Genomic DNA, 26,534 nt, shown 5'->3' with positions numbered 1-26,534 from the left:
CAAGTGTTGTCTTTTATTTCCTTCCTCAGGCAGCTGCAGCTTCCCACCAACAACACCTCGAAGCGCAGGGTGGAGATGGAGGGGTGGGCATGGGGATGACCCTCGGAGCTCCAGGGCCTGGGACTACCCTGAGAGGTGAGGGCTGCAGGAGGCTGGGAGGCTCCCGTGCTGGCTGGGGGAGGAACCCACCCCCAGCAGTGACAGCAAATCACGGTGGCTACGTGGGCTCAGAGCTCGGCTGGGGGACAAAGGTAGAGAGACAGACACCAACCTCACGACTCAGCTGGTTGGGAGATGGGGGGCCAGATGCTGACCCTGACCCCTGGCAGCACCCACAGCAAATAGGTCTGCATCAATGACTCTGCGTGTCGGGGGGGAGAAGGGTACCTCCGGGGGCTTAAATAAAGGGGCAGGGGGGCAAGGGATGCGGCGGGAACAGAGTATGACCGTCTGGCCAGCGGGCCTAGCCTCAGGGGCCCCCGAAGCAGTGCGGAGCCTGTGCCGTGGCTTGCGAGACTCCTTGGCGGGGAGGAGGGAAGGTCTCGCAGCCAACGTCTCGGGCCCCACCTCTCTGGGCTCTTCGCGATCCTCACTGGAGGGCCAGGCTGGGGGAGAGCGGACGGGGCAGGGAGATGGGTGCCAGGGGGCCAGGCGGGCCTAGCGCAGGTCCTCCTCGTCGCCCTGGATTGTCTTCTTGATGCGCAGCAGCATGGTGGTGAGCCACTGGTCCAGCCGGGAGATGGCGTCGTACTCCTTCACCTGTGTGCGCCGGGGGACCGGTGTCAGGAGGGGCGGCCCACCCCGCGCCTGGCTCCCGCCCTGTCACCAATCCTAGTCCATGGTCTCTGTTCCCAAGAGCCTCCAGGCGTGTCCCTGTCAGCCTCAGTCCCCGAGGAGGAGCAAGGGGAGGCGTGGGCCCCGACCCAAGCCGGGGCGGCTCCCTTCTGTGTCTTTACTGGCCTGGGCGTGAGGCTTCCCTTGGGGGGAAGAAAGATTTTATGGTTGAAAAAAAAAAGTCCAGTTTTCTTGTTTTACGGATGGGAAATTGAGGCCTGGAGACATGACGAAGCGGCGGGATGGACCTGACAAGTTTCGTCTCTGTCATCATTCAGAGGCCTACGATTGGTGATGGGCACCCAGGGAGAGACATGCTTGACAGATACAGTCTGGAAGACATAACGTGGGCCTAAGCTGGATGTAACTGAGTTCCAGAAAGCTCAGAACAGGGTAAGGAAAGGGAGAAACATCTCCATGGGACGGTTCTATCGGGGAAGCTGCTGGAAAGAGGGACCCTCCCAATGCTGCCTCTCCGGCACCCTTTGCTCCTCCTCCCTCCTGCTGTCGGGGAGGGGAGAGGGAATGATGCGACTCATTCCCTCCCTCCCTGCACATCCAGGACCATCCGAAGTGCCTGATGTGAGACAGCCTTAACTGCTCACCCAGGGGGACTCTGAGTGGTGCAAAGACCCTGGCCTTCAGGAGCAGACAGATATGGGCTCCAACCCCAGCTCTGGCCCCGAGAGGCCTCAGTGCCATCATCTCTAAAAAGCGGAGAACACTCCCCGCACCTCTTGGGGCTACTTGTGAGGATTCTGCAGCGACTGGAGAAAGGAGTTCATGGCCAGGGGCTGGGACTGGAGACAAAAACGGGTGAAATTGGGCTTCCCTGGTGGCGCAGTGGTCGAGAGTCCGCCTGCCGATGCTAGGGGACACGGGTTCGTACCCCGGTCCGGGAAGATCCCACATGCCGCGGAGCGGCTGGGCCCATGAGCCATGGCCACTGAGCCTGCACGTCTGGAGCCTGTGCTCCGCAACGGGAGAGGCCACAACAGTGAGAGGCCCGCGTACGGCAAAAAAAAAAAAAAAAAAAAAAAGTGTGAAATTCATGGGACCACATCTGACAAGGGCAGCCACCCCTGCCAGCCACTCACCGCCTCGGTGTAGCTGTCCACGTTCTGTTCCTCGTGGGCGTCTAACAATTTCTGCAAGAGAATGGCAGGTGGGGCTCAAGGGCCCAGGCTGGCCTGAGGCCTGACCTGGATGAGATTCACACGCACACTATCTGGGTGAGTGAAAGTCCGGGGGACTCCCATGCTGACAGGAACAAAGGGGCTGTGTTCCAGCCCTGCCCTCCGCATCACTAACACAGAACATCACGTGTGCACGCGTGCCCGTGTGCGTGTGAGATCCCGCAGCCTCCCAGCTCTGCCCCCAGCTCCATCGTTGACTGAATCTTACTTGTCTCATCCAGAAACTGGTGACCCAAATGGCAGACGAGGGGGAAACAAAAGACCCTTGAAAAGTACTGTACAAATCTCGGTGATCGTGCTAACCAGAGCCAAGCCTCCAGACTCCCATCCACACGCCCCGCTCCAAGCGCAGACGCAGGAAAGCGCTGGCCTGAGCCCCCGGCACTCACTTTCATCAGCTTGCACTCCCGGGAGTCGGAGAACGCAGGGAATAGCTCCTCATACTTCTGGACAGCGAGCTGAGTGTCGGCGAGGGTGGAGGGGAGGTCGAAGGGGACAAGTTAATAAAGAAGGGCCCTCGGAGCAGCTGGCCCGGCAGCCGAGGGGATCGGGGGCCGCTCTGGCCCCGAGTCAGCTGTCTGCCCCACCCCCCAGCCTCCAGTGACACTGGGCTCTGTGCTTCACGGAGCTGAGCTCAGTGCAAGCCTGGCTGCAGAGACAGCTGCAGGGGACGGGGGGCGGCGGGGGCCTGGGGGAGGGAGGAGGGTTCCCCAGGCCGGTGCTCAGTGCCTCTCCTGCACCCGATCCACCCAGGGTAGGGGCAATGGCAACAGCTGCCTGGTACTGCCTCATAACAGCCCATCCTATGTGTCAGGCCTGACGCTGGGCACTTCTCACGTTTAACCCTCACGAGGACCCGGGGAGGGTCAAACGATGGTGACCCTATTTTGAAAGTAGAAAACAGATCCAGAGATGGTAGTGACCTCAGGGCACAGGGGACGTGTTGGGGATCTGAACTGGCCTGACCCCAAAGCCCAAGCTCTCACCTGCCCTGCCGGATGCCGGCAAAGGGAGCAAGGGTGGGGCTCAGACACACCATGTGGCTGAGGATGGGGCAGCTGGAGACGCCAAGAAATCCCAGACGCCAGGAGAACCCAGCTCCTCTCCCTGGCCATTCTCCAACCCCTCACCCAGCCCGGACCCCTCTCTTGCTAAGAAGCCCTGAGAACAAGCGGGTCTGGCATTTAGGCTCTGGTTCAAATCATGACACTGGGAGTCAGAAAGATCTGGAATCCTGGGGCTGCAGTTTACTAGCCATGTGCTTTGAACAAGGGACTCTGGTTTCAGCCTCAGTGTCTTCAACTGTAAAATGGGGCAACCATGGTATCAACCTCATGGGGTGCGGTAAGGACTCAAAAAGTGCTCCCACAAAAGAAAAAGCCTGGCACTGAGCAAGTCGGGAGTTGGAAACTCAAAGGCTACAGGGACTGAGCGAGTGAAATCAGGGATAGAAACAAGCATTTCCTGCTCAAAGGCCGAATGCCAGGGGCCAGACGTGAGTGAGGGGCTTACCCTCCGAAGGGGAAAGAGGTGACTCGGCCTAGTGACAGACACTGTGCTCCAAGGGCAGTCACCCTGTGTGTGGGGGGGTGGGGTAAGCTCTGGGTGGGCCCCTGGGCCTGGGCTCACCTTGGCGTTGAGCATGTCGATGCAGAAGTGGCAGAGAGCCGCCTTGAAGAAGTAGTCCTTGGCGCTGTACTTGAGCAGTGGGCTGTCCATGGCATTGGTCCCCACCTGCAGGCACGAGGAGGCGGGCAGCCAGAGGGCCAGGGTCACTGCCAGGCACTTGGGGGCCAGCTGGGAAGTGGGTTTGTTCCCCAGTGGGGCCCTGTTAACCCAGGACCCTGAGGGCAGGGAGAAGAGAGACCGGCCCTGGGGAAGTCAGCAACCAGTCTGTGAGCGACCGAGGACCAGGGCATGATGGGGAGTGGGGGTGTGGCCACAGGGCTGAGGCCAGGTGTCCGTGGGCTTCCCAAGGCGCCCGCGATGGTGGAGGGAGAGGCGGCCCTGCTGTCAGGCCCGACAGGAGGCTGGCACATCGGTGGGCAGAGGGGTGGCAGGCTGCGGGAACATGAGAGGCGGCGCCCGCCCCGCTCTCCTCCGAGGCCAGCTGCCTGCCTTTCTCCTGGCCAGGCTGAGCCCACCAGGGCGGCTGGCCCCCCCCCCACCCCAGCCCTCCCCGCCCAGCAGAGGGGAGCCTGCATACCCAGGGGACACCCCCTCCCGGGCCCCTTCTAGCAGGCTCCTCAGCTGCCTCTGGCTATCCCGGGCCTTGCAATTCTTCCCACTCTCTCCCTGACTCTGGTTCTTCAGAGTTGGCCTCACTCTGGGGCCGCCTGGGAAGCGCCCTGTGAGGAGTGTGGGAAGGGCCCGTCTAGGAAGAGGGCGGTGACACCGCATGGGGTCGTGGGTGGAGAGAGTGTTCAGCCAGGCGGAGCACAGGGTGAGGGCGTGGGGATGACCGAGGGAAGTGCAGAGAATGGGGGGGGAGGGCAGGGCACTGGAGAGGATGAGAGACAGGACGAGGGGCACTGGCAGGCAGGATGGGGCGCCATGCCCGCCCCGCCTGCCCCCACCTGTTCGTAGATGTCAATGGCCTTCTGATACTGCTCCAGCTGCGCCGCGTAACCAGCCACCTTCAGCAGACACTTGTTGGCAGAGCTGAATGGGGCAGAGAGAGGGGAGGGAGGTGGGTGGAAGCAGGGTCTGGGGCCCTCACCGAGGGGCTGGGGCGGGCAGGAGGGGTACCTGTTGGACTCCTCGCCTTTGTAGTAGTCTGCAGACTGCTCATAGTGGGCGATGGCCTGGGGAGACACGGGCGGTGGGGGGAGGGCGAGGGGCCAATGCAGCCTTCATCACCTTTGGGCGCAATATGGCCCGGGACTCACCGGAGCCCTTTACCCAGGCTCTGCCGGTGCCCCATGCTCCTGTCCTGGTCTCAGAGGACTGGCCTAGGCAGCCCTCCCCGGCCACTGGCCTGGCCCCACCTGCCACTGACCTTCTCGATGTCCACCAGCTCCGTCTCGTAGATCTCAGCAATGGAGATGTGGTGCTTGGCCGCGATGGTGAACCGGCCCTGGGTGAGACGTGGGAAGGAGCCCTCAGGACGAAGGGCGTCCTGAGTGCCCCGTCCCAGCTCAACCACACCCCTCCGGGTCCCCGAAGCTGGATCCTCAGCCGCCCCTGGGAGGGGAGGTGTGCAGAAAAAGGTCCCAAGAGACAGAGGGGCACGGGGCTTAAAAGGGAGGCTCTAGCATGAGCGGCCTGGGTCCGAGTGCTGCCCTGACTGGGTGACAGTGGGCATGTCCCTCCACAGAGTCTCCAGGGGACACAGGCAGATGGAGCAACACCGAGGTAACGTTTGCACAGGGACTTGCCAGAAGCTCTGGCCCAAGGAGGCATGTGACAGATGGTCCAGAGAGGCGGAAGGACCAACCCAGAGTCACCTGGTACAGGCTCCCCGCTGCCTAAGAGACAGCCTCCCTCCCGGCCTCCCTGTCCCGTGTGGCCACACAGCCCTTCTCACAGGTCAACCCCTGCTCCAGCTTCCCCTGCAGGCACCCAGGGCTTTCCCCAAGGATGCCTTCCAGCTCCCAGAGGGGCTGAGCACCTCCTACCTGCCTCCACCCGGTGGGGGTCCAGATGCCTGGCCCGCCACTCACACACGAGCCTGGTCCATGGCTACCTCCTTGCTGAGGGCAGCAGGAAGGGGCAAGGCCCTGGGCTCAGCCAGGACTAGTTTTGGGTCTCAGCGACTCCTGTTGGTAGGTGTGGGGCCCTGAGCGAGTCACGTCTCTTGTCTGGGACCCTCTTTCCTGACTGTCAAACGGGATGACAACAGTGCCCACCTCACGGGGCTGCTGTAGGGGAGACTAAACCACCCAGCTCAGAGCATCTGCTTCAACACATGGCAGCCGCTACCACCGCTGTAACGACACTACTACAGCATGGCCCTGGACCCGGCAGGAGGCAGGGGCCACGCTCCTGCCCAAGGGAGGGGTCTGACAAAGGTAGAGTGCGAAGGGGCAAAAAGTGGAGTTGACAGGAGCCAGGGCCTGGCTCTGGTCCACTGTCCTGGCTCCCTGGCCTCAGGCCAGCAGCCGCCTCTCTGGACCTCATCTGTCGATGGGGATGCTCCCTGGGGCAGGGCAGGGGCTGAGCTGACTCTGGGCCCTGCCTACCCTCCCCAAATCAAATGGGACGCTGGCGGCGGGTGTCTGGGTAAAGGGAAACGCACCGGATACGCGAGGACCCCAACAGCAGTGACGTCTACGAGTGAGGACAACGACGGCCTGTGGGGGGCCAGAGGCAGGACCTGGGGAGGGGCCGCCAGCCCCTGTGACGTGCTGGGAGCTGCCACCAGGAGCCAGGCTGGTGAGGAGCTGCGTGAGGACCCAGCCAGCCCAGCCCGGCTCCGGTGACACCCCTCACCCTGCCAGTCTCCCGCCTGCTCTCAGGGCCGGAGGAGGAGAGGGGAGGCTGGGGCAATATGGTAGGACTTGGAACGGGGTGGACAGGACACGCAGTGACCCTTACCATGTCTGTGTATATCTCAATTGCTCTCATCAAGCAGTTAATGGCCTCTGGGGAGAGAAAAAGGAAGGCAGGGAGGAGAAATGAGAAGGTGAAGTCATTTCAGCAGAGGCCGAGGAGAGGAGGAAGGTGCAGGGCTGCACTGGGAGAGGCCAGGGCTACGCACCTGAGCAGGGAGGGAAGGTGAGGGGATCCCCGAGATGCAGGAAACCTGGTCAGGCTAATTTATTCTGCTGTGACTTGCCGGGCACATGCTTTCAGGGGAGCCCTGCTGATACAGCTGCCCTCTCCCCCGGGCCAACACGACGCCACCACCTTCCCAGCAACCCCTGGGACAGGGCATAGCCAGCTGGTGGCCAGACTCCCGTGGGTGTTTTGGGCCAGACCTGCCAAGGCCCTGCCCTTGAGGATGAGCTGCCGGCAGAGGCGGCAAAGGCTGACATCGGAGGACGGCCAGGTCCCACCTGGGCTCTGCCACCCTTTCACGGTGGGACCCTGAACCAGCTGCATCCCCTGGCCTCCGTCTGCGGCAGGAGGCGGCTGGGTGCTGTGATGCTGAGGCCCCTGCGGTTGGGGTCTCCACTATTCTGCCCACATCCCAGCCTGCAGCAGAGCCCTCTGCACCCTCCTCCGCCTGGCACTGCTGCCTGCTGGCTCCTCAAGCCACAGGTTTCACCGACAAAACACACACACTGGGGTGGCACCTGGGAGGAAGAATTGGGGTACCTTTGTTGTACCACCTTTTGCAAGTTTTTAAATTTGGGAAAGGCATTTTTTTTTTTTTTTGACAAGTTATTTGGAGGATAGAGGGAAGCATGAGTGGGTGGCATTTTCTAGCAGATAGAGATGAGCTCTCGGGTGGATTTTTTTTTAACACCATTTTAATGCATCTCAGGAGGAAAGGGTGTTGGGGGAGATGGAAGGAGACGGACAGAGAACCTGGACAGACCACAGCAGGTGGGCTCTGAGCTGGGGCAAGGTTGAAAATTCACCCCACAGTCCAGCATTTGTAAGCCCCCTGGTCTGCCGCTGGGGTCTCCAAAGTCAGCAGGGCCCACTGGGCTGAGATGCTGCAAAGAAACTGCAGGCCCGGTGTCTGCTCTCAAGGGGCTAATGGTCTCGTCACGCAGGGAGACATGTGAACAGAGGCTCTTAGGCCCAGACCTGTGGCTGGCCCTTCAGGGAGTCCACAAGCGCCCTCCCCAAATTTACAGGCCAAAAGGGGGTGTCTGTGAGCACTACTCTGGGGGAGGGAGGATTGGTAGGTCGGGTCCAATTCTGAAAGTCCCCTCGGGACCCCTAAAATATGCAGAGAGCATACACCACTGGGTCAAGGTTCTGAGGCTGATGGGGGAAGCCTGAGGCAGCAGGGAAGAGAGAAAGAAAGCAAAAAGGGGCAGAGAAGGAGAAAAGGGAGAGAACACCACAAACAAATACAGCCCGAAGCAGTGTTACTTTAAAATACACACACAGATTTTGTGACAGAGCATTTCTGGAAGTAACTGACGAGCTGGCAACCCAGTGGTAAGGAGGATAAGGAACCAGGGGTAGGGCTGCAGTGCGTGAGCTGTGCACACCCCACCCTGCTCCATTCTCCACCCAGGGGGCTGGATGTGGCCAGCAGGTCCCCCCTGCAAGCGACTCACAGGCTCCCTCTCCTGGAACGATGGGGCGCACAAGCAGGCACCTATGGGCAGAGTGGCAAAGGTTGCCCGGGTGAGGTTAGCAGCCCTGGAGGGGGAGGCCGGAAGCTCCCCTGGCAGGACAGGCTCCCCTGCAGCGGCCGCCCCGGGCCTGCTGGCACTGGCCTGGAGTGTCGTCAGCAAGACGGCCCTTGCGGTGGCAATAGGGGAAGAAGGCTTACCCGCAGGCAGCAGCATGGGGTCACAAGGTTGAGTCCCCTCGCTCCAGGACAGCTGTCTCTGAAAGCGGCAGGCTGCCAGCTGCCACCCCAGCCAGAGCACTAGCGGATTACCTGCTAACATACTGGCTAAACCAGCTTATCTCCGGTCACCAGGACCCCGGGGGTGAACAGCCCGCGCACCCCGGCACACCTGCCCCCGACCAGCCACCTGCAGAAACTGGGAGCCAGAAAGGGGCTCTGGGAATGATCCAGCCCCAGAAGGTGGGCAGGGAGGGCTGAGGCCCAGAGAGGGGAAGGCGCTGGCTTAGGGAGACAGGTCTCCTCAGTACAAGGGGGCAAATCGCAGAACCCCACGAAGAAGTGGAATGGGTAGAAGGAAGACGCCACGTGTCTGGTACACAGCAGGTATCCAGTGAGGCTGGCAGTGAGGTTGGGGGAGCACATGGGGGAGGGCAAGTGGGGGTCTGGCCACTGCGCTGCCCTGGGTGCACGTGTGCGCACACACGCACCCCTGGGCCCAGCTATCAGGCGGGCAGGGTAAGAGGCCTCCCTGGCCTGAGTCTACCCATAGCAGCCGGCAGTGGCTGAGAACCAATGACAGCTGTGGTCATCACCTGCCCCCTCTGCCCTCAGCCACCAAGGAGGCAGCAGGCCACCCTCGGCCCACACTCAGGGCAGACTCGCAGAGGGAGAGCAGTGACATGCGCCTAATCGCTTCCTTCCACCCTGGCAGTCCCAGGCACAGGCTCAGCTGCCTGTCGGTGGTGGGGAGGGGGGCGTTTCCAGGACTCCTGTACGAAGTGCTGACACAGGGCGAGGCCTCTGAGGCAGGTGAGGCAAGCAGCAAGGCCCCGGGGAGCTGGCCGCCTGCTTGGGGAAACGCGGCAGTGATCCACATGGGCCCTCCGGCTCTGCTTCACACGGCAAGCAGCGCGGGGTGGAGGCAGGGGGTGTCCAGGCCAGGCTCCCATCTGATGGGAGCCGAGGGCTGCCCCGTACTGGACGTTTATCACACTCAAGGGGCTGTGCTGGGCACGTCTGTGCTTTATCTTACGTGTGGTCTCTGCTTTACCAGACCAGGAAATGGAGACTCAAAAGATTAGGTGTCTCCCCGAGGTCACAGGGGAGCAGGCTCCCCCGGGCCTCAGAGACCACAGTGAGCCCCACCCTCCTTGACTGGGGTGGGCAGTCGAGATGCGGTGGTGCAGGGACGCTGCCGCTCCAACACCGCTCCCGGCTCAGCACCAAAAAGCTGGAGCCCCAGCCGGCACCGCTCCCGGCTCTGCCCACACTAGGCTCTCCCCTGTGCCACAGCGCCTCCTGTTCCCTGAGAGCCACCGCCAGCACCAAATCCACCCCTTCCCACCTCAGCATCCAGGGCAGAGAACCAGGCTCGCTGATCTGATCCCTAGAGAAACCAAGTTGGCCTCTGAGCCCCAAGATGGGCACGTCACCACACCTAACCACTGCTGCCTTCCCACCGACGCCTCAGCCACTCTCCACGCTTCCAGAGGCTAGGCACCGGGCCACACCCCAGACCCGGGCCCTAGCACCCCCCACACACCCTGCAGAGCATTGCTGCTAGCTGAAAAGGCTCAGGTCAAAAGCTGGGGAAGGACACGACATCACGGTGCCAGGTGGGGCCTGTCCCCCAGAAGCACAGGGGCTTGTTTGAAGAGCAAGTGGCGCTGTGCACATGCCATGAAGCCTGGCCTCAGCTCCCGCCCCAGACATCAGTCCTTCCAGTCACTTTGGAGCAGCAGCTGAACGTCACAGATGCTAGGGCAGCGTCTGCAGGTTGACCAGTTTCCCAGAGAGAAGGCAGGCTGGGGGTGGGGGCCCTCTGCGGGGGACGCACAGACTTCCCTGGGTGATTTGAGCTGAAAACAAACCCAAGGTCACCCTGGGTCATCATCACATCACCACATGGCCCTGTGGCCCAGCGCTGCCAGCCAGGTGCACTTAGCTTTGTGTGGAGCGACGGCGGCCCACCCAGTCACAAGGCCTCCCCTCGGTTCTTGCTGAGCCTGAGCTCACACGTGTGAGACACCCGGCTACACAGGAACCACCCGTCAAGTCTGGGAACAGAGGACAGCTACTTGGTCCACACAGACGCCAAATCCTCCACTGGGAACTAGATGTCCCGATGGCGATAACGAATCCACCACCAATTCCCCAGTGCTGGTGTGTGAACCAGTGCTCACAGATCCTTGGAGAGACCCCCGGGCACTGGTGACAACTGCCCTTTCTTGGGAAGGATAGGCCTTTATCCCAAGGTGATGCATCTCCTTTCTTTTAAAAAAATTAATATTCATATATTTCCCATTCTCTTATGAGTGAATAGTGATAGTAGATGGTCATTTAAAAAAATAAGATTGTTGGGCTTCCCTGGTGGTGCAGTGGTTGAGAGTCCACCTGCCGATGCAGGGGACACGGGTTCGCGCCCCGGTCCGGGAAGATCCCACGTGCCGCGGAGCGGCTGGGCCCGTGAGCCATGGCCGCTGAGCCTGCACGTCCGGAGCCTGTGCTCCGCAACGGGAGAGGCCACAGCAGTGAGAGGCCCGCGTACCGCAAAAAAAAAAAAATGAGCTTGTTAAAATTAAAAGTTGGCAACCAATGTCTGGCACCATGATTAAAAAATAAAATTCCGGGGAGACGCAAGCGGGAAATAAATAAATAAATAAATAAATGAAAATAAAATAAAATAAAATAAAATAAAATTCCGGGCTTCCCTGGTGGCACAGTGGTTGAGAGTCCGCCTGCCGATGCAGGGGACATGGGTTCGTGCCCCCGTCCGGGAACATCCCACATGCCGTGGAGCAGCTGGGCCCGTGAGCCATGGCCGCTGAGCCTGTGCGTCCGGAGCCTGTGCTCCGCAACGGGAGAGGCCACAACAGTGAAAGGCCCGCGTACCACAAAAAAAATAAATAAAATTCCAGCTCCACGAAATCCAGAAGTCTGGTACCCACTGGGTTGCGCTTCTACTTCAGAATGAGCCCAGGGGGACAAAAACGGTTTCCTCACAGTGAGTCAGTCCCAAACTGGGCTTCTGTCCCCAGCACGCTCTCATTTTAAGGAACTTGTTCTCTGCAGCTACATCTTTGGGATCGGTTCTCTCTGACCCCATCCCCACCCCCCAGGGGGTAGGGAAGCCAGGTTAGGATAATTTCCGCTCCTTTTTCGGCAGCAACTCCTACCTGGCTGGTCTCTGAACCCCCTCCCACACCCTCTCGCATGTTAATTCTGACAACAGAACAGACTTTCCTCTCTCCTGGCATGCGGTGGGTCTGAAATGTAACTCCCACTCCCAAATGCTCCCAGGCTCCAGGAGGGGAGGGGAGCGATCAGCTGCAGGCACAGAGCAGAAGGGGAGGCGGAGGCTTGGAGCGCGATGCCAACGCCAGCCGGAAGGGAGCCAATTCTGAAGTTAGAGCGCCAGCGCCTCCGGGCCAGCCTATTGCCTACTATCTTGGGTCGGAAACCTGAGGCCTCCTCTGGGTTGGGGCTCAGCTGGCGCTCTGGGCTGCCAGCTCCAGCAGCCCACAGAGGCCCTCACCTTGGGGGTCGGCTTTCTTGAACGCGTTGCCGGCGTCCACAAAGCAGGTGGCCGCGTCGTGCTTGCTCTGGAGCTGCAGGTGCAGCTGGGCTGCCTGGCAGAAGGCGTTTCCGGCAGCTGGAACAGAAAAGGGGGATCCCCGTCTTAGGGGGGGGCTCCACGTTTTAGGTTGCTCAGACAGGGCCCGGGGAGGTGGTCGAGCTCTCCAGGGGCAGGCAGAGTTGCCGAGAGAGGAAGAGCCTGGCCGGGGTGAGCCGAGGTGCAGGCCTAGACCTCGGGCCTCGACCTCGGGCCTCCTGACCCCAGAGCTGCTGCCCGCACCCCCGGCCCAGGGAAGCCTGGAAACAGCATCCCCGGCAGAGTGCCGGCTGAACCGTGGGATGGGGCTGCTCGGGGGTGCTGGGGAAGAGAGTGGCAATCAGGATACAGCTACCCCAGACCCCCCACTGCTTCTCCCCTTCCAAGACTGACTTCTCCCCACACGGCCCCCAGCCCTTTCAATCTAACTCTCCGGCTCCCCTGCCTCTGTCCACATGCCGGTCCCTCGTCCAGAGTCGCAGCAGGTTGAGTGGCAAGGAGGCCTCACAATGTCCACTCCCCCAGGGGCTTCACGTCCAGAAAGGGAAACAGGATGAGATGCCACGAACTTGAGAGCGTGGGGACCAATGCCCATGGGTGCAGGGAGGCGGAGACCACACCTGAAGCCCAGGCTGTCCTGTACTCAGCTGCGAACTGCCACCTTCCAGGCGCCCCAAGCCATCCTGTTCCCACGTCTCCGGCTCCTAACCTATCTGACTTGTGGGAGACAGCGGGACCCCTTCTCCTCAAAGGGTAGGGGCTGTGCTAACTGGGAGCTCCAATGGCCAATGCCAGCTCAGTCCTGAGGCCCCTGCCCTTCGTCCTCCTCCAGCTGAGTCCGAATCACAGAATTCCTGAGCTGGAAGAGGACAAGAGGGCCTGGCCCCCATCCTGTACCTATAGAGCAGGAGGCTAGACAAAGCCACCCAGGTTTTCACTATGCATGATTTCTTTCTTGTTTTTAAGGGCTCCAAACTTGAGTGCAGAATTTCCAGAGAAGTAGTATCATTGGGGGAAAAGTTAAAAAAAAAAAAAAGGCCTAAGAGTTTTGTTTGAATATTTGGGGGAAGGAGGGAGGTGACAAATTTTAGGAGAGAAGCACCATCTATGCGATTGAAAAAGAAATATTCTTTCTCTAATGGTATTGTTACCTTAGGAGCATATAAAAATACACATAGGATCTGGCTCTAGGCATAACACATGCTATGAAAGCTTAGGAAAAAGCTCTTCTAATTTTCAGGACACCAAAAATATTCTCAGAAAACGACAGTCCATTCTGCCCTGTGCCTCCACACCCCGCCTTCACAGCCCCATCCCAGGTTTCGTTTCCTTTGTAGTCGGAAAGTTCCTCCCTGGGTTTCAACACTGTCTTTGCTTGATATTCTTGATCCAATCTTGCTGATGTCTGAAGCCATGTTATGAAGTCAGCCCCCAAAGGGCTCGAGCGCTGGCTTTTTGAACCTCTCTTCCAGGCCTGCAGGTAGCTCCCAAACAGATCTTTGGCCCCTTGGACCTCCAGGAGCTCCTCCCTGGACTTTCCTGGCAGTCCAGTGGTTAAGACTCTGAGCTTCCACTGCAGGGGGCACAGGTTCAATCCCTGGTCTGGGAACTGAGATCCTGCATACCGCACCGTGTGGCCAAAAGATTGAAAAAAGAGCCCCTCCCTGCCCACCCACCTCTCCTTGGCGGACGCCACCCAAGCTCCAGCCTTGCCAGGGTCTGACCATACCCCTCCTGGCCAAGTCAGAAGGGCCACTCCGCCCACCAACACAGCCTGTGAGAGTCTCAGGAGGCACGTGACCTGGGATGCCCTCTTCCGGGAAGAGGCCCTTCCAGTATACTATGATACTGTGTGTGTGTGTCTTGCCCCAACTGGAGTGAGAGCACACAGATGGCTGGGGACCTTGTAAGTGCTCCTGAAGTCTGCCAGTCTGTTGACTGGAGTTCTCTAAGGGCTTCCCCTCCCACTCTAGAGGGAGGGGTGCTGCTAATAGGAGTGGGAAATGGAGCTCGCAGCTGCCACTGTGCTGGGCTGACTGCTCTGCGTGGGGACGACTGATCTCAATGAACCCACATGACAGCCCCGCAGGGTCAGGACCGTTCCTTTCCCTGTTGCCGTGCTAAGGAGGAAACAGTTTTGGAGAGGCCAGGTAACCTCCCTGGGGTCACGTGGCCAGCCTGAGCTGTGACACAGATCCAAGTCACTCTGGCTCCAAAGGTCAGGAAGCCACATGGGGCAGGTTAAGCCCTCCAGCTCCAGAGTCAGAGTTCTGGTTTCTGAATTCTGCTTCAGTCACTCACTAGTCGTGGCGTGTTGGGCAAAGGGCTGGGCCAAGCCTCAGTTTCCAAATCTGTGAAATGGGGATGTTAATGGTACTGACGCTCATGGTGTTGCTGTGATGATTCAGTTAAATAATGCAAGCTTGGTGCTTAGGAGAGTGCTCAATAAACGGAGCCATGATTAATGTTATTATTGGAACCACTTGAATCATCCCCAGCCCAGAATTCAGACTCTGATGGAAGTATTAGGGAACTGCTTCCACGGAAACCTGAGATTCTTTCTTTCTTTTTTTTAGTAGAAGTATAGGTGATTTACAATATTGTGTTAGTTTCAGGTGTACAGCACAGTGATTCAATTTTACATATATATATATTCTTTTTTCCGATTCTTTTCCATTATAGGTTATTACAAGATATTGAATACAGTTCCCTGTGCTATATAGTAGTAGGTCCTTGTTGGAAACCTGAAATTCTGAATTTAAGGAGAAACCCCTCAAAGAGCTCATAATCTACATGGGTCTATCTGAATTCAATAATCTATTTATCCTTATCCTCTAAGTTCTCATTCCAAGGCCCTGTGACCCAAGTTGTAAAATAACCCAGTGGGCTCGGAATGACCAGATGGCAGGCCAGTGGGTTTGTAAAGCTGGAGATGGCATTGGTGGGGGAGCTGCAAGGCTGAGGCCTCAGCCAGGCCTCTGGGACTGGAAGCTGAGGGGAAAGAGGAGAAAGAGCCATGGAGGCGCTCTAGCAGGGATCACATACCACTCCAGTTTTTGGCCATCTTGAACATGTTTGCTGCTCTGGCGTAGATTTCACATGCTTCCTCTATTTTGGATGAGCCTCTGGGAAAAGGGAAAGGAAAAACAGGTAAGAGAAAGATCTGATCTGGTATCAAAGAGAAAGCAAGCCAGGGCTTCCCTGGGGGTCTGGCGGTTCACTAAGACTGAGCTTCCAATACAGGGGGCACTGGTTCGATCCCTGGTCAGGGAACTAAGATCCCACATGCTGCACAGTGAGGTCCCCCCAAAAAAGGAAAAAGCAAGCCTTCTGCCCCAGCGACAGTGGAGATGTGTCCTTACATCGCCCGCTGGATGGTGGCCCCAGCCCCAGCATGTCCCCATGAAGCCAGCTTCCCAAGTCCAGCTACAGCTCAGGCCTCTGCCCGGGCTCAAGGGAGATGGAACTGGTGGCCCCCAGCCCCCATGCAAAGGCTGGCTAGGCCCTCGCTGGGCAGATCTGGGCTGGACCCTCATTGTGTGGGGGGGGCCCTTCCCAACCACCCCCAGGAGCCCTGCCTCTGACAGTCTCCTCCACTTTCTGCTCAGATGCTCGGTGCTGACCACTGGATCCCAGGCTCTCTGCAAATCCCTTTTCCCCACAAGACTGCAAAGCATTCTGGGGGAAGAGTCCATCCTTGGACACCTTGTCCTTTCCTCAATGCCCTAACCCTGTCCCTTGCACACTGCAGCTGTCCAATGAAGACGTCTCAACCCTAAAAGCGTGTTGCTGCCAATTCACGACTAGGCAGATATATAATGATACAGACATATAAAGAAATACTGTTTTTAAATATGTACACCGAAAGTTCCCACTTGTGTTAAAACAAAACAGAAAAAGAGGGTGAGAACAGAAACATACATGTAAACATAGAAGATTTCTGGAAAAATACACACACAAAAAATAGAGTATTTTTCTCTAAGGTGGGGTCTGTAGGACTGGGTGCTAGGTGTGGGAGACAGACTCATATCCCTCGCTAGGACTGTCTGGATTTTAAAATCGTTTGCATATTTCCTATTCAAGAAAAAAGATATGTATATATTTTAAATATTAGCATTTACGTTGGGTTCTGTGATCCAGCAATGAATTACATTCCTAACAATTTATCCTAAGAAACTAAGCAGAGGGACTTCCCTGGTGGCACAGTGGTTAACAATCCGCCTGCCAATGCAGGGGACACAGGTTCGAGCCCTGGTCCGGGAAGATCCCACATGCCGCGGAGCAACTAAGCCCGTGTGCCACAACTACTGAGCCTGCACACCTAGAGCCTGTGCTCTGCAACAAAGAGAAGCCCACGCGCAGCAACGAAGACCCAACGCGGCCAAAAATAAAAATATATAAATAAACTAGAAAAAAAAAAAAGAAAGAAAAAACAAAGAAACTAAGCAGAGAAGCTACAAGGATGTTCAGCACAAGATTATTTAAAATGGCAAAATAATGGGAATTCCCTGGTGGGCCAGTGGTTAGGACTCGGCGCTTTCACTGCCGGGGCCCAGGTTCAACCCAGGTTGGGGAACTAAGATCCCACAAGCTGTGAGGCTGCCCACCGGCCACCCCCCCCCAACCCACAAAAAAAAATAAAGCCACACAAATAAATCATCTTCACTGTCCTAGCCCTCAGCCCTGTGTCAACCGGCCCTGGAACCTTGCCGACACCAGCCACAGAGGGTGAGGGCCTCCGACATAATTCTGGACGCAGTATGGGGAGCACCCCTGCCCTGTGCACTGCTGGTGAGGCAGGGCCAGCGTGCCCACGCTTTGGATGCACATCAGATGTTTGTTATAATAATCAAACCAGAGCCCCGGAGTCACCCTCCCTGGAGATCTCACTCAGCAGGTCTGGGTGGGGCCTGCAATCCAGATCTGTAACAATGGCCTCAGATGATTCAGATGATCAGGCGAATCTGGGAGGGAAAAAGCTGACCTAGACTGACCTCTTGGGAAGCAGCCACCAGTGACTTGTCCCATGTCAGGTAACATCGGAAGGCAATACCCCCAGGGCGGGCTGGCAGGGTGGCTGGGACTGGAATCCTGGCTTCCTGAATCCAAATCGCACCAGGTAAGCTGCTTTAGATGAAAAGTCTCCCCTCTGCCTTCTGGGGCTGTGCTGACACTGCACCCACCCTCTGCTGTCCCCAGAAAGCAGCCCTGAGGGATGTGGTGACACACACCTCCCACACTCCACCCTGCTGGGTTCCCCCATCTTCCCACCACAGCTGCACAAGACGCCTTGGGCCTGGGGCCCCTGTTTGGAGTGAACCCACTCCCAGCCCTGGAGAGGTGAGGAACTTTCACAAGTTTTGGGCAGAAGAGATTTCAGAAGGGTCCCTGGGGGCCAGGCTACAAAACCCCCTGGGGGATCTTCTCTGGAAGGTTCTCTGAAAGGAGTCAGGTGCACTCACAGGCCGAACCCCAGATCTGCCCACCCCATGGGTCCCCTAGCGCATCCTTCCCTTCCTTGTGGGTGCAATTAAGTCCTCTCCAGACCCAGACATTCTCTGAAAAAGCTCAGGTTCCCGGAGGAGCAGAAATGGCCCGTCCCACCACGGAGAGGCCCAAAGCCCGGTGATAACAATGAGCAGAGTCAGCCCCAGCTGGCTTGTCGCAGCTCAGTGGGACGGGGCAGACTCAGAACACAAGGCCTGTCAGCTGCTGGGCTGAAATTCTATGATCCCAGACTAAGCTGGGCCAACCCCGTGCTGGCTCACTGATTCTAACTGTGGGTGGAAAAGCCAGAGGGATTAACATCTGCTCAGGCCTCCAGGCCTGCCTTCTCCTTCCCCTCAAAGCTTGGGTCCTGGCCACTCCCATGACCAGGCGATGACAGGAGAATCTCTGGAGCTCTAGCCTCTTGCTTTAGAGATGGAAGTGGAGTCATCAAAGGGGAAAGTAATATGGTTCGGGTCCCTGGCGAATCCTGAAGGAGAAACCATTCACATAGCCATTTATTCAACTGGGGAGCAAATATCTGAGCATTTATTACGTGCCAAGCACTGCAGGTAACAGTAGCAAACAAAGGAGAAGGGCCTGACCCTCAGTGAACAGGACATCAGCAAGACAACTGCAGAGGGACCGGGGGACGAGGGGCTTCTCTGAATGGGCAGGTCAGGGCAAGCTGCTGTGACTATGTGAGATTTAAGCTTAGTCCCCAGAGATGACGAAGGAGCCATCCATGTGAAGCGGGAAGCACATTCTAGGCAGCAGTCACAGCACGTGCAAAGGCCCTGAGACAGAAACAAACTCGGCCAGTTCAAGGAAGAGAAGGGGACCAGGATGGCTATGGTCCAGGGAGTGGCAGGCATTGAGGCTGGAGAGGTGGACGGGGGACCCCATGCTGGAAGCAAGGACAAGGGTTTAGGCCCTATAATAAGGAGCGTTCTGCAAGGCAAGAACGGGCAGAAGGAAGAAGAGCCCAGCTCCTCTGCTTTTCCAAGCTGTCTCCGCATGTGATACACCTGCATTGTTTACTACAGGATTTCTCTCCTTGGTCAGGTCACTTCAGGTCACTTATCTAAGAGTGGCCTCCCCGACAAAACCCACAAACTCGCTGAGGGAAAGAAACCAGGCCTCCCTCGGACCCCTGCACAAGGGCCAGAGGGGCTAGCTGGCCCTGCATCTTCTGAAGAGCCCAGGTGGCAGTGCCTGTGAGAGCTGACTGTCCCTCCCCCCACCGATCCCCCCAAACTGCCTCTGCTCCGTCCTTCCCATCACACAGCTCTGAGCCACACTGGGAATAGAGGGAACTGGTTTGGGCCAGGCTGGTGCAGGGCTGTCTATAATTACCCCACTCAGCTTTGCTTTCTCCCCTCCGCAAGGCGGAGGAAGCAGTCTCAGGTCTCCCAGGCACAGCTACCATCCTCCAGTGGCTGCCATATGGAGGGAAGGGGGCGGTGCCAGGCATGCACAGATAGCCTGGTGGGACCCGGGCCAGGGGGTCCGCAGGGCAGAGTCTCAGCCTCCCTCCTTCCTTTCTCCATCCCCTGGGCACTTCCCGGCTCCCAGAAACAAGCCACCCACCCAACCTGCAGTCTCCTGAGGGCCTCAGAAGGCAAGGCAGGTGGAGTAACTCCCATGTTAGGTCCCCGACACTCCCTAAACCCCTGTCCTTCTGCGGCACCATAGACACCTGCCCTCAGCCCCCTCCTCGGCCTGAAGGTCCCCGGGAAGAATGGACCCAAGGGCCGGTCCGGCCCCGACCTCCTCTCCTTTGCTGTGCATCCTCACGACTCATTACAGTGGCCTGCCAGGTGCCACCTGAAGCAGTACAGAGAACCTCACAGTCACCCTCTAGGTATGACCCTGGCTTACAGAGGAGGAAGCTGGGGCTCACAGTGGTGAAGGGGCTGGCCCAAGCCGATGCTGCCGGGAAGCGGCAGGGCCGGGGAACCTGCCCTGCCTCTTGCTCACCCTGTGATCCAGGAAGCTTCCTTCCCTGTGTCCGAGAGTCTTCTGGAAAAGGAGGGGGCGCACAAGCTCCCTGCCTGCTCCGGCCTCTCCGGTCGATGAAACAGCCAGCGCTGCTCAGGTTTCCCTCATCTGAGGAGGAAATGCTGCTCTCAGCGGGAGCCAGCCTGAGCAGCCTCGAGGCCCTGAGGGAGTCATTAAGCCAGCCCCCCGCTGAGCCCTAGCCCACCTCACGGAGTGGCAGGCTGAAGGTACATCAGAAAACAGGCCCCTGGCACCGGGAGCAGCGGCCCCCCCAGCCTCGCCCTCCTGCCGACTGCACCGGGGCTGGCAGAGCCAGAGCCGCGGGGTCTCTGGGCATCTCTCGGCCTCTCCTCCTCCATCGTCCATGAGCGCTAAGCCCCTTGCTGCCCCTCTGGCTCTGCGGTGCATCGAGCTCCCGTAGGGCCCCAGGAACGACGGAAGAATCCAGTATTACACACTAACTGCCCAGCTGTGAAATGCCTGGACGGGCAATGGGGAGAGAGAGAATGCACTTGGGGGCCGAGAGACCTGGGCTGAGGTCAGCCTTGGGCACTTTGCTAGCTGTGTGGCCTTGGGCTAGTGATCCCTGAGCCTTGGTTTCTTTATCTGTAACACAGAGACAATGAGCCTGACCTGGGAGGCGTCTCCCGAGGATGAGAAGGCGCAGTACCTGGCACACAGCACAGTGAGGCCCGGGGCAGGCGCTCAAACAGCTGCTATTATATGAAGGAGGAGAAATACACCCCAAGGGCTGCCGGCCGCCCGGCAATGGGAATTCTAGAGTCGCTCAGTGTGGGTGGAAAAATCGAGGACCACAGTCAGGCAGGCCTGGGCTCCGGTGCTGGCTCGTGGTGCCCCGGCCTCTGCTTCCTCAGCTGTAAGTGGGGCTAAGACACCACAGCCGGCAGGCCTGCTGGAGGCACAAGGAACACCCCCTGCCCCCGCAGGCAGCAGCCAGGAGAGCGCCTGCCACACAGCAGGTGCTCAGCCAACGAGAGCATCACTCGCTTCAGGCTGGCGGAGAGAGCAGCTTCTGGAAATGTTCTCCTTTCGCATCGCAGTGTGGGCTTCATCGCCTTACCTCCAGATTAGCTAAGCGGCGCCCCTCCCCTGGCTTCCACAGAGCCGGGGGCCTCCCACCTGCCCCACCCACTGAACACCACACTGATGGGGCTGGTTCCCGGGCCATCGCCCTCCTGCCCATGAGCTCAAAGGCAGCGGCCACGCCTCCCACACGGCCCAGCAGGCCTTCCCATGGTTCTTATATGGATGCCCTCTGCAACCCAACAGGATTCCTTCATCCCAGCCAGAGCGCCCAATGGTTCCTATTCTTAAAAGATGTTTTGGAAAGACCCTTGCCTCTCAGTAGCCCCACTCCAAACAGGAGTGTCGAAACCTCTGTGTGAGCAGACAGCAGGGTCCCATCCATCAAGAGAGGCAGAACCCTCAGACTGCAGGGAAATGACAGCCGGCTCCCCTGGAAGCCTTGTGTCCCCTCAGGAAAGCCTCCACTCTGAGCCCAGGCAAGAGAGGCTGCGTTTGAAGTTGTGGATCTTGGCAGCTGGCAGGGGACAGCGAGTCACCTCGGTGCCCAGCTCACCGGCACCCCGGGGTCCTGCGTGCTCTGCAGGTGGAGGGTGGTCTGGAAGCCGGCACTCCTCAGCCAAGGGCCCAGGGGGGTCCTGGATGGGGGACACCTACCCAGAGGACCTTGGCCGCAATCTCTGCCTCAGGAAAGCCAGCCTCCAGGGCTCCCAGGGGTTGCTGGTGCCCAAGAGCGGTTCAAGCAGGAACTGTGTCAACATTTGATCTGCAGGCTGCTGTCTGTGCACAGAAAGCACCCCGTTATCTCTAGTTCTCCAGCGCCTCGGGCTCAACTTCCAATCACAATACCCAATACTAATACTGTTGATAATAGTAAGCACTTAATAAGCACTCACCAGGGTCAGGCACCATGCTCGCAGCGCTTCACATGCATAACCTCATTCTCTCCTTAGGACAATCCTACGAAGTAGGTATTACTATGATCTTCAGTTCAAAGAAGAAGAAACTTAGCTAAACACACTGGTATCTGAGTGGAAAGAAGTTTTTATTTTGGATTTGGGGGAAGGGGTCACGGGGAGATGTCAGGGACGAGAAAAAGCACCAGGAACAGAACCACTGTTTGGAATCTGCGCAATCCCGAAGGGGTACAGCAAGAAGTCTGGATCCCTCGGGAGACAGGCAGCAGGAAGGAAGAAAAAGCGCATCTTGCATCTCCCCTCTCCTTTTCCACAACTGCATCGTCTTTGGGAAATCGCCACCTTTCTGCTTCCAGAGCAGAAGTCTGGGCTGCTCTCCCATCTCCTGAGCCCTGGCTGGGGAGCTGAGGAGGGGAGGGAAGGTACAGAAGCAGCTCGGATCTGTGAGCCGGCTGGTACAGCCTCCCTCCCAGGCTGCTGGTGCACCAAAGCCCCCTAGTGTCTGGCAGCCCAGAAACAACGAAGAGCAAAGAAGGCCTTAACAGCTAAGGTGACGGGGCTGCCCCCGATCCCAGGCGGGAGCAACCCTCCTTGGCCCTTTTGACATGAGCAGAGACCTCTCAGTTTGGGCTGCTGTCATCGCTGAGGTTCCTGAAAGGGGAAGGAGGAGCAAGAGGGACAAGCTGAGCCCTGACACTCCCCGCTCCAGTCCTCGGAAGCCACAGCGGGTTGTGAAACGCTGAACCCCAGCAACCCTGGTTCCAGAGGGAAGGTGTCAGGAGTGGTTCCCGCCCATGAGGCAAGTCCTCTCGGGCTGGCCCCTCCGGCAGACAGGCTTTGATCAGGAAGGTCTCGGTCTCCGTCTGCATCCCTGTCCTGTGCGCTAGCCTTGCACCATGGCAACCGCTCTTGGAGCTGAAGGGTCTGGGATGAATACACCTGCTCTTTCTTTCAGATGTTTGGAGAAAACTGTCACGTGGGTGGGGAAGATGGGGGAATCAGAGGAAGGAAAGCTCCCTAAGACGCCTAGTTAGCCAACATCCTCCCTAAACGGAGTGCCCTGAAATGGGCCCGAGCATCAAGGACAAACTTTGTGTGGCAGCAAGAGGGCTTTGGGATCAGACAGGACAGTGTGTGAACACGATCTCCCACTCACCAGAGGACTGGGCAAATATACCAATATCTCTAAGCCCCCATTTGTCCACCTCCACGGGGAGGTCGTGAGGACTACATGTGAGGACACAGGTAAAGCGCCTGGCCCAGGCCGGACTCAGACTCAGAGTGAGCACTTAATAAACGTTATCAGCTATTATTACTGTCACCGTCTTCACTCTCCCCAACACCAGCTGCTGCAGTCCTTTCTACAAGGCAAATGGGAACCCTCCAGCACTGGCCCTACTATGGATTGAATGCTTGGGTCCCCCACCAAAATTCATGTGTTGAAACCTTAACCTCCAAGGTGATGGTATGAGGAGATGGGGCCTTTGTGAGGAGATTAGGTCATGAGGGTGGAGCCCTCATGATTGGGATTAGTGCCCTTATTAAAGAGACCCCAGAGAACTAGTTCACCCCTCCCACCACCCTTTCCACAATGTGAGAACACAGTGAAACAATAGCTGTCTATGAGGAAGCAGGTCTTCATCAGACACCAAATCTGTCAGCACCATAATCTTGAACTTCTCAGCCTCCAGAACCATGAGAAATAAATTTCTGTTGGTTATCAGCCACCGAGCCTATGGTATTTTGTTACAGCAGCCTGAACAGGCTAAGACAGGCCCCCATTAAAATCCTCAATACTCTCCAACACCTCCTCAAATCCAAGCCCTTTGTCAGAAGACCCTCCAGGACTGGGCCTGGTTCTTGTTCAGTCTCACCCCCTTCTGCCCATTCTATGTTTATGGGCTAACACGGAAGCCCCTGCATTAAACCTTCATCTGGGCCTTGCTCAAACTGTATCCTCTGCCTGAAGCAGTGCTCCCCCACCAGAGGGTACCCCTGGAACTCCTGTTCATCCTCCCAGATGGAGGTCTCTCCTCTGGGGAGCCATCCCTGTTCCCTTTAGATCTTGGTTCCCCATCATTTCGGGCAGAACCTCCCCTCACACTAGACCTCTGTTCACACAATTCCCTCTGCCTAGAACACCTTCCCCAGCCCCCACTCCCTTAGCATGACCTAGGGTTCCTTGGGGCCCAGCTCACACCTCACCAGAACCTTCCTTCAGCTCATGCAGCTTCCTCTCAGGTCAGGAACCTCCCACAAACGACAGAATCTAGCCCTTAGTCACATTTGACAATTTTGCTTTACTAGTGTTTTAGCAAGCGTTCATCTTGCCTTCCCAACCAGGTGGCAGGTGTTTCAGGGTCTCACTCAGCTGCTCCCTCCAAGCACGGCCCAACAGTACACTAACCCCCAGTCCAAAGGGACCAGACACCAAAAGCCACCCAGGAAAACCATTACCAAAAACTGAGCTCTTAGTCCCACCCCAGAACACTGCACTTTTATTTCTCCCCTTGTGAAGGAAGCAGAAACACACATACCCTCTCCCCACTCTTAGCCTCCAAAATAAAACATTTCTCACCTAATCAATACAGGCCATCAGCCCCGGATGTTTCTCCACACCAGGCAATTCTCAGCCAGGTTACTCAAGTTCTTTCACTAAACATAATCCACCCTCAAATAACAACGAGCGGCTCCCATCTCCTTTCCTGGAAAGAACCCTCCTCCACTTCATTTCTTACCAACCTCCTAACACCATGTCTCCCAATCCCTGGTCCTCCCCGCAAGCCCCTTCCCCAGCCTTCTGGATGACTCTCCCAGCCTCACAGTCCTCCCCAACCTCTGCCTGTCTCTGCTGCCAGGCTCCATGAGGCCCCCTCCTCACAGTTCCTCCTAACTCACTACAAACTCACCCGGCCTACTGCAGCTCTCCTCCCAGGCCGATGAGCAACACAACCCTCCTCAGTTCTCCGTGGCCTTCTTCTCCCTCCACCCGGGGCCTCAAGCCTCCTCCCCTCACCCTATTAAGTCTCCATGGCCTGGAGTTCCGTTCCCAACCTCTTTCATCTCCTCTCTCATCACACCGTTTCTCCCTGCTCTGACCCCCCCCCATCCCCACTTCTCCCATCAGACCCCTACCTTGATCCCCACCAGCCCCGTACAGGCTCCACACCTGTTTCCTTCCTGGAAGTAACACTAATGGTAGCTAGCACTCTCAGAGTGATAACCACGTCCCAGGCTCAATTCTAAGCACTTTACTTGCATTCTTATTCTATACTAGGAACAAACCTGAGATAGATTTCACTAAGCTCCCCTGTAACAGGGAAATTAAACAGCTTACCCAAGGTCAGGAAATGGCAGAAACTACTTCAAACCAGGGCTTTTGACACTCCTAAGCCACTAAAATTCCTCAAAGAATGGCCAGCCAAACAACTTTTACGAGCCAACATGAACTTTATGTGAAATGTCTGCCGCACTGCAGGTCTTGGTTCTGTCTCCCAGACCCCTTCAGCGGTATCCTGGGCACGCCACTCTCATCCTACTCACAATGCCCACCCAATCCTTACTCAAGGATCACACAGCAGGCCTTCGGCCCCTTTTGGTTTACTCATCTCCCTCATCTCTCCCTTTTAACCGTCCAGTTCCTAAATCAAGCCTCACCCCACCTTAGTCTCCAGCCTCCCAGTCCAGGCTTCTTCAGAAACCGTAACTCCATCATCCCAAGGATTCCTCTGCTCAGATCTCAGGGTGTCAGGTCCCCTTACACTACTCAGCTGTGACCAAGGCCATACCCATCCCAGACACCTCACACATCTCAGACTTGGGCTCATCATCCCAGGATCACCTTAGCCCTGCGCCCTGACCCTGCGTTCACACAAACCCACCGCCCCAGGCCTTGGAAAGGGGAAGCCCTCGGGCAGTGGTCCTCAGTCCCAGGGACCCAAGACGCCCGTCTGGGATCCTTCAAATAGGTTCTCCTAGAGCTCCAAAAGGCTTCTTGACCTGGTTGCCCTCCCAGGTTCCCTCAGTCCCGGCAGGCCAGGTCCTCTTCAAGGCCTGAGACCATACTCCCTCGGCCCAGGTTCTCCACCAGCCCCTTGGCCCATCTTCAACCTGGGTCCCCTTCCTGCCTCCAGATGGTGTCGCCTCGGCCTGGGTGTCCTCAGCCCAGGGCCCTTTTACCATCTGGGACAGACTCTCCTCAAACTATTCTGCCAATGCCACAACCCGGGCACCCTGGCCCTCGGCCGGTGTCACCTCTGCTGCCTTAGACCATGTCACGTAACCCCGCAAGCCGCCCCCACCCCGTCCTCTAGGTTCGAGCCCTTCGTCTCTATCGCCGCCCCGGTCTATGACTCCTCTGTCCTCTCAGTCTAGGTCCCGGCCGGACCCCTCGGCGCGGTTCTTACCCAAAGAGGCCCGAGAAGAAGGACTGTGAGTTCTTCACTTTGCGCTCCGCCTCGGCCAGCAGCGCCATCGCCTCCGCTTCCTTCCCGGAGTTGTCCATGGCGGCCGCAAAGGTACTCAACAAACCGCCCGACCCGGGCCCTCGGAGGACTCAGCTGCGGCCGGGCGGCGGTACACAGGTCAGGACAGCTTAGTGGTCTGCGTTGACGTCGCACCGGCGCGCGCCTCAATGCGGCCCAGAACCACGTGATTCGCACTGGCCAACCAGCGGCGTCGTAGCGCGGCGCGCGCCCCGTCGGCCACGCCCCCGCCAGCCGCCCCGCACCGCCCCGTGACTCACGGCCTCCAATTGGCGACCCGATGCTTTAACGCATGCGTATGCATCCGCGTACGGCACCTACTCTCTTCCTGGTGCTACCGGGACAGACCACGTGACTCCGCGTAAGCCAATCGTAGTCCTCACCGCCAAGGACCCGCCTTGAGGTGCTACCTTTCTGGATCCTCCTCCACCAATCAACATCAGCTCTTGGCTCCGTCTGCACTTCCCGGCGGAATTTGGACCGTAGTCAGCTGACCATTGATCCTCACGTGACAGCTCCATGACGGAAGACACGGCCAAT

The 26,534-nt window shown here is 57.9% G+C and overlaps 1 protein-coding gene across 1 annotated transcript; it reads right to left on the bottom strand.

Annotated features, from left to right (window-relative positions):
• On the bottom strand, positions 1 to 26,140 carry NAPA (NSF attachment protein alpha). Its single transcript, XM_082676325.1, has 11 exons — positions 25,917 to 26,140; positions 15,107 to 15,186; positions 11,984 to 12,100; positions 6,567 to 6,613; positions 5,029 to 5,106; positions 4,779 to 4,834; positions 4,607 to 4,691; positions 3,660 to 3,764; positions 2,420 to 2,488; positions 1,932 to 1,982; positions 1 to 759 (listed from the first exon to the last, which is right to left on the bottom strand). Exons 1-11 carry the CDS (start codon positions 26,012 to 26,014, stop codon positions 658 to 660), a joined length of 888 nt encoding a protein of 295 aa, XP_082532451.1. The 5' UTR covers positions 26,015 to 26,140; the 3' UTR covers positions 1 to 657.
• Between the last annotated feature and the right edge of the window lie 394 nt (positions 26,141 to 26,534).

Source organism: Grampus griseus (genome assembly GCF_964374135.1).
Source record: "Grampus griseus genome assembly, chromosome: 19".
Taxonomy (NCBI): domain Eukaryota; kingdom Metazoa; phylum Chordata; class Mammalia; order Artiodactyla; family Delphinidae; genus Grampus; species Grampus griseus.
This window is presented reverse-complemented; position numbering and strand designations above follow the sequence as displayed.